At 35.8% G+C, this 11,774-nt stretch overlaps 1 protein-coding gene across 1 annotated transcript; it reads left to right on the top strand.

Annotated features, from left to right (window-relative positions):
• Positions 1–1,380: 1,380 nt before the first annotated feature.
• Positions 1,381–1,954, top strand: LOC125470998 (phytosulfokines-like). Its single transcript, XM_048570854.1, has 2 exons — positions 1,381–1,572; positions 1,672–1,954. The coding sequence occupies exons 1-2, from the start codon at positions 1,432–1,434 to the stop codon at positions 1,801–1,803; spliced, it is 273 nt and encodes a 90-aa protein (XP_048426811.1). The 5' UTR covers positions 1,381–1,431; the 3' UTR covers positions 1,804–1,954.
• The last annotated feature ends 9,820 nt before the right edge of the window (positions 1,955–11,774 follow it).

Genomic DNA, 11,774 nt, shown 5'->3' with positions numbered 1-11,774 from the left:
AATAGTTTTTCTCTTTCCCACTTTTGTGTGTGTATTTTTAATAGTTAATTAAATAGAACATTCTTAATTACATCCTGCAATACCTACTAGGTGATTTATTCAACTAAATATTCGTCACCCGTGAAGCCTTCAGGTGACATTGGAGGGGACAGAATATTCGTATACACGTGTGCAGTTTTGGACTAATCCGATTTTTAATATCATTAAATTACTCTAATTTTAGATAAAAACAAAGATGTTATATGCATGGTTCTTGGAACATACGTGCATGCTTGCACTATTCGCTTACGTGCCTTCAACTTTGTCAACGAACGCGTACGTTAAATCTGTCGGTCCGTGACCAAAAAATACACCCGTGGAGAATAATCCTGTGTTCACAACTTCACATGCAGGTGTTAATTATAATTTACTAATTAATTATTTGATTAGCATTTGCATGGTTTGGATTTTAGAGATGGGGATGAAAGAAAGACTGAATAAACAATTCGTAGCAAATTGATAGACCTCATCGCCGACGGTGATCGAATCAAATATGCGATTGCACTTCAATGTTTATTAAATAATTGTCGCACATTAAATTTAAACTCGAAACTTTTTTAACTCAAAACAAAATAATCATCGACAATCAATTGTGATTATATAATATTAATGTGACTTAAAAAATATGTTCAACTTGTAACGAGTTAATGACATGTGTAGAACTCTTAAATTTACAATGTGGTTATTGACCAAAAAAAAAAAAATTACAATGTGGCAAAGGTGATACGTAAACAATATCTTTGGTTTAGGAGGTTTTTGGTTGTGCAAATGGATACTTTATTGTTAAATGTTAAGTTTTATACGGTTTGAAAGAATTTGTAGTTAAAATGGTTAAAAACCTGTATCCGAAATAGTAGATTTCCTTCGGCATACTCTCTCTGGTATAAAAAAAAAAAAGAAAAAAAAAAGTGATTTAGTTAATCTATAGTTAAAATATCAAATGAGCAAAATATTTATTCTTTATGTCACTTAGTACTATGGTCTAATAGTAATCTTCACTTATAAGAAAGGTCTTATGTTCGATTATTACCAAAGATAAATTTGAACCACATTATTTCTAATTTATTATGAAACTTAGCTCACTTTCCTACTCTTTAGTATAAATAATACCGTTTTTTAAAAGAAATCTGTCAAGTCGAATGGCATTATGACATCCCCATTCGAAATGCCGTTGCGGAAGCTTTGTCGTAATATTAAATACAATTGCGGCTAGCTAGCCTTCTAGAAATGGTCAACGGCTAATAGTAGGCAGAAACGAGTCATCAGATTCATTTTCAAAATTCCACATTTGCCCTTCCCATGTTCTTCAACTTCTATATATAGTCCTCCATACAGTCTCTCCTCACAATCTAATACAGCTAGCTAGCTCACATCTCATCGTTTTAATCAAACATGTCGTCCAAGCTCACCAGCCTCAGTGTGGTTGCCCTCCTCCTCTTCCTTACATTATCCGGCACGATGGCGCGGCCGTTGCTTTCTTCTTCTTCTTCTTCTTCTTCTTCTGATGTCAGTGCCATGAAAGTTCAACCTGAGGTAATTATTTCACTAATTATAATTTATTTCTTCCAAAACCAGATTATAAACTAGGTAACTTTGTGGTAAAATTTGCTAATTTGTGTTTTATTAATGTAGTTGAAGGATGTTGAGGTAGAAAAAGCCATGGTGGAGGAAAGTTGTGATGGAGTTGGAGAAGATGAGTGCCTGATGAGAAGAACTCTTGCGGCTCACATTGATTACATCTATACACAGAAGCACAATCCATAAATTAATTTTTCTTCATATGTAATTATGCATCATGTATTCTTAATTGATTTAGTTTATATTTCTATACTTAATTTACCAATTTATTTTAGGAATTTTTCTGTGTACTAGCCGGTGTATAAATGATATATAGAGTTGTGGAGTAGTTCTTCTATTTTCGGTTCATTTCTTTCCCAATTTTTTTGTTTTGTTAACTTAAAAGAACAATTGAATTTGAATACAAAATTTGTTATTTTTAAACTCTTAAATTGGAAATGACACCTATTTACATAGAATTTAAACTTAGGAATTATAGGCCTCAAATGCAAGTTTTTTTTTCCACATGGAAATTCTAAATTTCTATGTTTATAAATCCAAACAAGGGAATTGACGCATATCAATTTATAAATTCTGATTTTTGTCAAAATTTCAAGTTTATTTTCCTCATCCAAACAGTATAAAGTTGTCACTTAGTACCACGGTCTAGTGGTATTCTTCTTCTTTTGTAAGTGAGAGGTATTCGATTCGATTCTCGCCAAAGGCGAATTTGAATCACATTATTACTAGCCCATTGTGAGGCTAATCTCACCCTCTCTCTTTTAATGTAAATAATATCGTTTGTTCAAAAAAAAAAAAAAACAGTGTAAAGTCTTTACAATTCTCCTATATGAGTAAATCTTAAATAATAATTAATTACATATTCAGGGTTAAAACTAATAATGAAACTATTTGAACTAAATTGACTCAAGTCATCACAAATTAAGATGTTACCAAATTACCTTTACCAGAGATGGATGTTTGATCTATAAATGTTACATGTAATTTTATAGATTTAGATTCTTTTAGTAATATGATCTAGTGATATTTATCTTTACTTGTAAGTGAAATTATTTATTTTCAAATTTCGTAAATGGCGAGTTCAATATTAATTTATTCATTCACACTCTTAATATAAACATATTGTTAATTATATAAAAAAAAATACATTTAGAGATGGAGACAATAAAGTTGTTACTTAATTAAACAAAAACTTTAACAATATGTACTGGACATATATATAATAAGGAGTGTACCTTAATCCTAATAATTTGGAGACATATATCATATTGTCGACAAGTAATCGATCTAGATCATGAGATTGGTAGCTTGTAGCATCCGATGCGCGAATAATTAAGCACAATTTGTATTTTAATTGTATCTTTATCCGATGACATAAGGACAAGATCAAACATGATGAGGTTGTATGGAGGAGTGACAAGCGTGCATACTACCATAGTGGAATGCTACAAGGACATTGTGCTGACCATCTTATCATGACTGATATTATCCAGCCAGAAAAAAAATAAAATAAAAAATAAAAAAAAGGTTTTACCAAGTGAATTTCATACTAATAGATATCATTTGGCGGAAATATTCTTGTCTGTGACGATAATATTGTTACATGTATGGTGCTATATTAACATTAATCAGTGTATGATTAATATATGAATTTAAATGAAGTATACATACACGTGTTATATTTTAAGTAAATTAATAACATTGTATGACAATATGACGGTTAATCTAGCCCTAACATCAAATAAAATCTGAGATGTATCGATCCATTGTATGTGATGATTGAATGATTTGAATCTGTGTTATCTCCACTTACACGAGAGAAAAGACCAACTCAGTTGTTGCATACAACCAGGATAGACAAATCTTTTCTCCATTAGTTGATACAAAAGCACACGATAAGGCTGTTCTTTTGCTGGGAATCCCTTCTTTTCCGAGTCAACCAAACTTTGTAAAAGTTCTTCCTTTATGTAGATCTTGGACCGACTTGAGGATTGAGATTGTCACAATTTCTGTCATTATTGCGTGTATGCTTTCTAGCAGTGATTTCTAAAAGCATATTTGTATACATATCATCCGTATTCGATTTCTAAAGAATGACATTGTTGATATTTCATGAACTTTAGTCTTTAAAAGCATATTTGTGTCCACAGCTTCAACTCCTCTCTCCGTTCTCATGGTCACAATCATTTTCGTATTTCTCAGTCATTATACGTTAATAAATCTAAGCATGTTAAAACATTTTTCTTTCTTTCTCCCCTATAAATAAATCTTCGAAGCAAACTGTAGTTTTGTATATTTTAGATTGACCTTATTCCAACGCATCTAATCGCTCTCATCTTAATGCCAAAATTTGAACCACACACAATATGGTTGGTTTTTGACTTTACTAGCTTACATATATCAAGTACACGTACGTCTCATTTGATGATCTTTAGAGGATATGATATAAATGCATGCCCTCAGTATTAGCTAGGATGTGATCCAATGCGCCCCATAAACTCGATTGATCACTATCAAGAGTCATATATCCATGCATGCCCTACCCCAATAATCTGGTTGAAAATAGTAAAGGCATTACTGCGTTGAGTGTTACGTATACAAAAATGTCCAAGCATGCATGTGAAATATGTGATCAGAATTAGATAACCTAGTTTTGTGGTATACATGGCTGCAGCAACGTGAGCCATTTCATTTCTAGAGTTCTCCTCTATTCAATTCTTGCAACAAATCAAAGCATGAGAGGATACCTACGTGTTATCTGTTGCCACCAATATTAATTAATGGTCCACCATATATGTTATATGCATGGCTATGCTGGCTATCTTTGAAGGTTGCTTTGCCACCCACGTATTTAGAGTCCGGTGTGTTCTGATAACCTGAAGGATTAAGATGTGTTTGATTTGACCTTAATACGATTCTATAATAAATTTTTCTCCAACTTAACTTTTCGCCGATACTTCTAAATCTTATTTAGTTACAAGCCAACGTTACAAAGTTCTGCTAGCAATTTTCCATCATTCATATATGGGATATGGGTCAATGAAATTAAATAGCAGTTGCTGCGATATCTTTATTTAGAGAATTCTAGCATTTAATAATCAACGTTCAACTGCCTACTGCAACCGGCGGGCACACTTGTCTAGTTGTGCTTAAATCATCAGTAGTTAATTTGGCAGCATCGCAACGACGTGCTAGCGCTATAGCTAGATAGACAATTTAATTCGGCTTCAAACAAATATTATGTCACGTCACAGTCCAGCAAAAATGCCCCATATTTCTTTTCAAAACGAATGAATTTTGAACTTGAGACTTATTCTATGCAAATTAGTATTTGCCCTAACATAAAATGATCACTTAGGCAGTTGCATTTTTTTTTGGGCAATAGGTAACATTTTATTACCAACACACCATACATACAAGAGTGGAGGCCCAAAAACACACAAAGCACACAGCAACATTAGGACCTCCAAAACAACGACAAAAGAAAAGCCCAACCCAAAAAGTGAGCCCAACACAAAAAAATACACACAAAGAAATCCTAAACGCCTGGATCCTCTTCTGCTGCTGAAGCACCTGCAGTACTTGTCGCCAACTACAAACAAGTCCTCCTGTAAATGCCAGAGATAAGAACTCGCCAAACCCCTACAACATAAAAAAGAACCAAATTTTATTGTCCTCTAGCAAACACCCCACAACTTGGAGCGCAACCACTAAGATAATAAAGGGAAAGTACTCCGAACATGTAGCAGTGTCGAGGGATCGACACATAGTAGGAAAGTGGTGGTGTAAAAACCCAAGCCGGAGCTCTACGCACTTTCCAATACTGTAGTGAAACACGGCTAAACAAAATGGTTACGAATCAGAGCAATTTTGGAGTGCAGAGAGGACGAATCCAAGCAGGATAGAAAGAAAGTGATTTGAGTATATGCATGGGGGTGGAGAGATAAGTGGGAGAAGAAGAAAGGGGAAATCGGGGAAATAAATATTTCTAATTCTGGATAGAGGTTGGTTAAGTCAAAGGTGCAAGGGGGTGGAAACAAAGGGGAGAAATAGGCTAGAAAGTAGAGAGCAATAAAGGAGAGAAACAGGAAGAAGAAAAAGGAAAATGACTGCCATCGACCCTGGCCATGCTTGGGGCTGCGGCTAAATGATTTACCGGAATTTGAAGAAATTGCTCACACAAGGGAGAAAAACTCTCACACAAAGAGAAAGACTCTCACATTGGAGAGATTGCAGAGAAATCATGTCGTATAGCCCACCCGTCGTTTTCTTCAAACTTTCATACTCTTTCGCTCAATTTTTGAAACAAACATCACAACCTCCAAATGATGCATGAATTGATAAGTAGTTTCTTTCATGTTTTTAAGATTTTTGTGCCTTTAAGTTGGGGTAAATCTTGGTGGGTACATGTGAATATTACATTTGAGTTTGGTTGCACTTTACTAAACTCAATTATTCAGTGAGGTTCATGTAACACACAAAGTTTCTATTCAATGTTTGGCTATTGGTAACCTTTCATTGAATACTAGGGCTTCGTATTTTGCATACACTTGCAAGGTGTGTTTGTTTGGCATCACTAGTCTTCACTAGATTGGATTGGACTAATGATTAATGAAGTCCTATGTTTGTTGCAAAGAGGGACTAAGTTTAACGGGACTCGTGAGGACTAGCATGGACTAGCGCCTTCACTAGAAGGTCTTAGCCAATCCCCTCAAAAATGAAAGGATTGTTAGTCCTGTCTTCTCCTTCGTTCGCCAGCAGCAGCCTCGCCAACAGATCCTCACCAGCAGCAACCTCTCTTTCATTCTTCTTCGTTCTCTATCTTTTCTTTGCACCAACAGCCTTATCCACCCCAATCATCTTCTCCGATAGTGGTGGGCAGTTGTTCAATTCCCCGCCCGCTTCTCTGTCTTCTCCTTGCACCTACAGCCCCACCCACCCCACTCTTCTTTGTTATCTGGGAAATTAGGGATTCATCTTGCAAACTGTGGGGATTCTTCCTAATTCATCTTGCTTTGTTTGTTTGATTACTGTTGTTATGTCATTTCATGGATTTGTAGGAAGAAGTTTGATTTTTTGTTGTCTAAGTTGTTATTTAAACTTGATTATATTTGATCAGGTTTATCGACTATGATATATATAACATATTTTTCTTCATTAATTTTGAAATGTTAATTAATTTGAGTATTTGGGTTGTCCAAAATAAGTGTGATCTGGGAAACTAAATCTTTATCTTGGTAGGGAATGAAATACGATGGTGGTTCATGTAATCCTTGCTGCTTATGAATATTTTCTGGGATTTTCAATTGCGAAGTGCGAAGCTTATTTGCCTATATGGTGTTTGAAGAAATGCCCAACTAAAATCAAATTTGATTGGTGATTCAATTGATTTGGGGATGCTACTCATTACCTCTATTGCTTCAATTCTTTTTTTTTTTTTTTGAAAAATTATTACATTGTTTTCTCTATGATTTTGGTTCTCACATTTAAGAATTCCAATTTTAGTGGTGTTATTGAACAACTTGCTGCCTTGCTCGTTTGGTATCTTTTGCAACCAAAGAAGTTAAATTCTTTGTTCATAGTTGCAACATTTTCTTGGGGTTAATTCTCTACATAGAGTCAGAACTCATTCTTTTGAAAGTTAGATTTGTTCTTTGTTTGCATGTTGAGATGAAATGAACAATTGGAAAACAAACTCTTTGACTATATAGAAAAAATATGCTCGGAGCATCAATTTGAACAATTGATTGAATAGATGGTTGTTTGTGAAGTTCCTGTGTTATGATAAGTAAAAATATAAAAGGAATGTACAACGCCAACTACTATTCATCGATGGTGGTTGGTATAACATCCCACATCGCCCAGCGGAGTGGATCATGTAAGCCTTGTATGTATATTCCCATTTCTACCTAGAACGAGGCCTTTTGGGAGCTCACTGGCTTCAAAGTTTGTCGGAACTCCGAATTTAAGCGAGTTCGCGCGAGAGCAATCCCAGGATGGATAACCCACTAGGCAGTTATCTTGTGAGTTTCTAGAAACAAAACCGTGAGGGCGTGGTTGGGGCCTAAAACGGACAATATTGTGCTACAGTGGAGTCGAGCCCATGATGTGGTGAGGCTCGGGCCGAGATGTGACAATTTGGTATCAGTGCCAATCCCTAGCCTGATGTGTGCTGATGAGGACGTTGGATCCCTAAGAAGGGTGGATTGTAGCATCCCACATCGTCCAGGGGAGTCGATCATGTAAGCCTTATATGTATATTCCTATCTCTGCCTAGCACAAGGCCTTTTGGGAGCTCATTGGCTTCGAAGTTCGTTGGTACTCCGAAGTTAAGCGAGTTAACGCGAGAGCAATCTCAGGATGGGTGACCCACTGGGCAGTTATCGTGTGAGTTCCCAAAAACAAAACCGTGAGGGCGTGGTAGGGGCCCAAAGCGGACAATATCATGCTACGGTAGAGTTGAGCCTGGGATGTGGTGGGGGTTCAAGCTGGGATGTGACAGTTGAGGTCTTATCACAATATTAATTATCTTTAATATGAAACGTTTCACAAAATTTGTTCAAAGTTGAGGTGTACAAAATATATATCACATAAAACTTGATTTCCGCACACTCTTTTCTACTTTAACACACTTTTTTTTTAATTGGTTAATGTTAGGGAGACTAAATTTGTAAATAAAATTTTATAAACCAAAAGACGTGGAAGTTGATGATTAATTGAATTATTACTTTAGCATTGATAAACGTGCTCATTTCTATTGGTGACAAATCATTTAGTTTACCAATTTTGTCTACAAATTTAGTCTCCCTAACATTACCCTTTTAAATTTTGTATCTAATAAATTCAAGGAGAATTAAAGAACGAAAATAAGCAAGAGTTCAAGGAATGATAAGAAACAAGGGTGTTTAGGAGTAAAATAATGCACAAATTATTTCTCATATTACACATGTCTATTGGGCTTCTATTACACAGGTCTATTGGGCTACTATAACACATGTCTATTGGGCTTCTAAGTATACAAGTTTTGGGAGTTTAGGAGTATAAGAACCCAAATCTTTTAAAAAGTAATTCAATTGTTGACAGTAGGTATTGCCAATATTCCTATTACTTTATCCACGTGAGAGAAACAGGTATAAGGTTTTACCAAAAAGCCTCAATAGTATGTGTCTATCATTACTTATAAAGCACTACATTGGCTCGTCCTCTAGCCGATGTGGGACTCAAATGTGGCCTCTAATCTCAACCACCAAACTCCAACAATCACAACTTGCAATCCTAATACGCTTCGGATACTTACGAGGTACTCAATAGAATAAAGTTTTTAATTGTTGAATTCTAAATCAAAGATACGATGAGAGAATTGTTAGTGGTGCTCTTAAAATCTTATTTTGCATTCCAAACTTTCTTTAATTAGAAAGAAAATTACATTTTTGAAGAGTATAGAATGAGATTTTTGAAGTGCTTATAACAATTCTCATCTAAAAATTCAAAAATTCAAAAAATTATATATTCTGGAACAACTTTCGTGTAGTTAAACGGCTTATCAGCGTTGAGATTCTTGAGATGACACATGGCAAGCCACATATTTTATTCTAGCATTCAAATATCCCTTGGCGCCAAAACACATATCTTCCTCACCGAAACACCGAAAACCCACTACACAAAACCTTTTAAATTCCAACAGGAAATCAGGACCAAAGAAGGTAAGAAAATCCCAATCCCATTGATGGCCGTAGAGATATAGTACTAGCTTCTCAAGTCCATGAAGCTCAGCGACCTCTGCTGCTTCTACGGTGCCAAGGCTTGCCGCGTAATCCGCGTCTTCACCATCATGCGGGAATGGTATTTAGAAAAAGGGGATGATGGGGTGGTTGATGTGAAGGCGGTTGGGGAGATAAGGAGGCCAATGGACTTAAAGGAGATGAATGGGGAGGAGGGGCTTAAGGGGTTTGCTTTGTTTCGGTAGCTGAGGCTGTCAGTCATGCCGGTTTTGTGTTAGGATCAAATTCTCAGCTCCTTGCTCAGACCTACAGGTAGCTAGCAACAATGGAATAGTGTATGTAAGTGTGGAGAGGAAGACTAGAGAGAGAGAGCTGAGCTCCTTGCTCAAACCTGCAACTAGCTAACAAATATAGAAAATAAATTTTAATAAAAGTACACTTTAAGGGATTAAATTGAGTATGCAATTTTTTTAATTCTAATCTTTTGCAAGGACTATACTTTAATTAAATGCTTATTGTTCCCTTAAGTCGTGATTAAGATAATCACAATCCTATCATTACCATCTCCTTCTAAATCAACCTTGTCCTCAAGGTTAGGACTCAAAGCTGGAACTGTTGCGAGTTATATATTTATATATTAGTTGAAGTGTAAATAGTAGTATATTGTCCCATCTTGATGAAGTGCATATGTAATACCAATTGTAACTCCTATATATACTCCACTTTGGAGATTAATGAATATACAAGAAATTCTCAAATATTCTCATATATATTTTTGGTATTTTACTATGTTTAATTCAACTTGGTATCAAAACTGTCCGCTTTTGGTGACCTGTGTGCTTAATTTTGTGCCCACTTTTCTTGGTATCGTACCAAAAAAAAAAGAAAAAAAAAGGTGAACAATACCGTGCTACAGTCCAAGAATGGTGCTGTGCTACAATACATTGCTACAGTGTCGTGAACAGTGCAGTGCTGCAGTCTCTAAATAGTTATTTTGCTACAGCGTTCTAGCAAATTGTCTTAATTCCGTTGTGTATCTTTTGTGCCTTTATTGTTCGTGTTTTAGTTAAATGGCTCAATATAATCATAGTGTTGTTATGCATCTTGGTGGAACAAATATATGGATAATTGATACTGGGGCCACTGATCATGTGACTAGTGACCCTAGAGTGTTTGATGAGTTAGGTGACTATGTTCGTGATCCGTATATTATTAGTGCAAATGGAGCATCTTCCCTTGTGAATGGTGAAGGCACTATCTCTCTTACTCCAACCTTATCACTGGTCCATGCTTTACTTGTTCCTGATGTTAAGTGCAATTTTTTGTCGATAGGAAAACTACTTGATACGTTATATTGTTCAACTCACTTCTACCTCACGTATTGTTATTTTCAAGACATTCAAACTCAGAAGATATTTAGTCATGGTAAAAGGGGTTTGTACATCATGACTATGGAGGATCCTATTGCTTCAGGTTCAAATAATAATCAAGTTCTAAGTGCTAAAGTGGATGACAAACATCAAATTTGGTTGTGGCATTGACGTTTGGAACATCCATCATTCAATTATATGAAGCATCTATTTACTTCTTTGTTTCGCACTTGTAGTGATTCAGAGTTCAAGTGTGAAACATGTGTCATGACTAAGAGTCATCATGCTTCCTTCCCATAAGTGATTCTAAAGCTACTTTGTCATTTGATTTGATATATTCTAATATGTGGGGCCTGGCGAAGGTTATTTCTAATGGATTTTGTTGGTTTGTGGGTCTAAACGGAAGAATCGTCAAATAATGGAGGTTGTTTGCTCCTTGATGTTTGATAAATATGTTCCTCATCATTTGTGGGGTCATGCTGTTTTGGCTGCTGTGTACTTGATAAATCGTGTTCCAAGTAGGGTTCTTGATTTTTAGACATCGTTTGATGTGCTACAAAAGCATGTTTCTCATGTTTTTGTATCCAAACTTCCTCCGAAGGTGTTTGGGTGTGTGGCTTTTGTGCATGTCTACTCTCATCAGCGAAGTAAACATGAAGCATGTGCTCTCCGATGTGCATTTATTGGATATGCTAACAATCAGAAAAGTTATAAATGTTATCATCCTTCGACTCAGAAAACAAATATTACCATCGATGTCACCTTCCACGAAGAAGTTCCATATTTTGTGAAATCTCTTCCGACTCCTCACTTCAGAGGGAGAGGGGTAGTGAAGTATATATTCGAATAAATGGTATTTATGATGTGTTGCAGGCATAGTTGGGGATGAAACTTGTTATGTTGCGTGATACTAACCAGTCGGCTATAGATGGCAATTGTCAACTGTCACTCCTGAGACTATTCTACTAACAACTCGTCGGATGTGCCCAAGGAGTTGCCTATTGTTGGTATGTCTGACGAATTGCCTTCTGATGACTAGTTGTCTGCTGCTGGTATGACTAACGAG

This window comes from the organism of the source record quoted next, unplaced genomic scaffold (genome assembly GCF_019419815.1).
Source record: "Pyrus x bretschneideri cultivar Hongxiangsu unplaced genomic scaffold, Pyrus_bretschneideri_v1 Contig55, whole genome shotgun sequence".
Taxonomy (NCBI): Eukaryota; Viridiplantae; Streptophyta; class Magnoliopsida; order Rosales; family Rosaceae; genus Pyrus; species Pyrus x bretschneideri.
Note: the sequence above shows the minus strand (reverse complement) of the source record. Positions and strands in the feature narration are given on the sequence as shown.

Excerpts from the sequence above, each read along its gene's own strand:
- LOC125470998 (XM_048570854.1), top strand. The coding sequence starts at position 1,432 with ATGTCGTCCAAGCTCACCAGCCTCAGTGTGGTTGCCCTCCTCCTCTTC. Across the intron at positions 1,573-1,671 it reads CCATGAAAGTTCAACCTGAG|TTGAAGGATGTTGAGGTAGA; the intron begins GTAATTATTTCA and ends TTATTAATGTAG.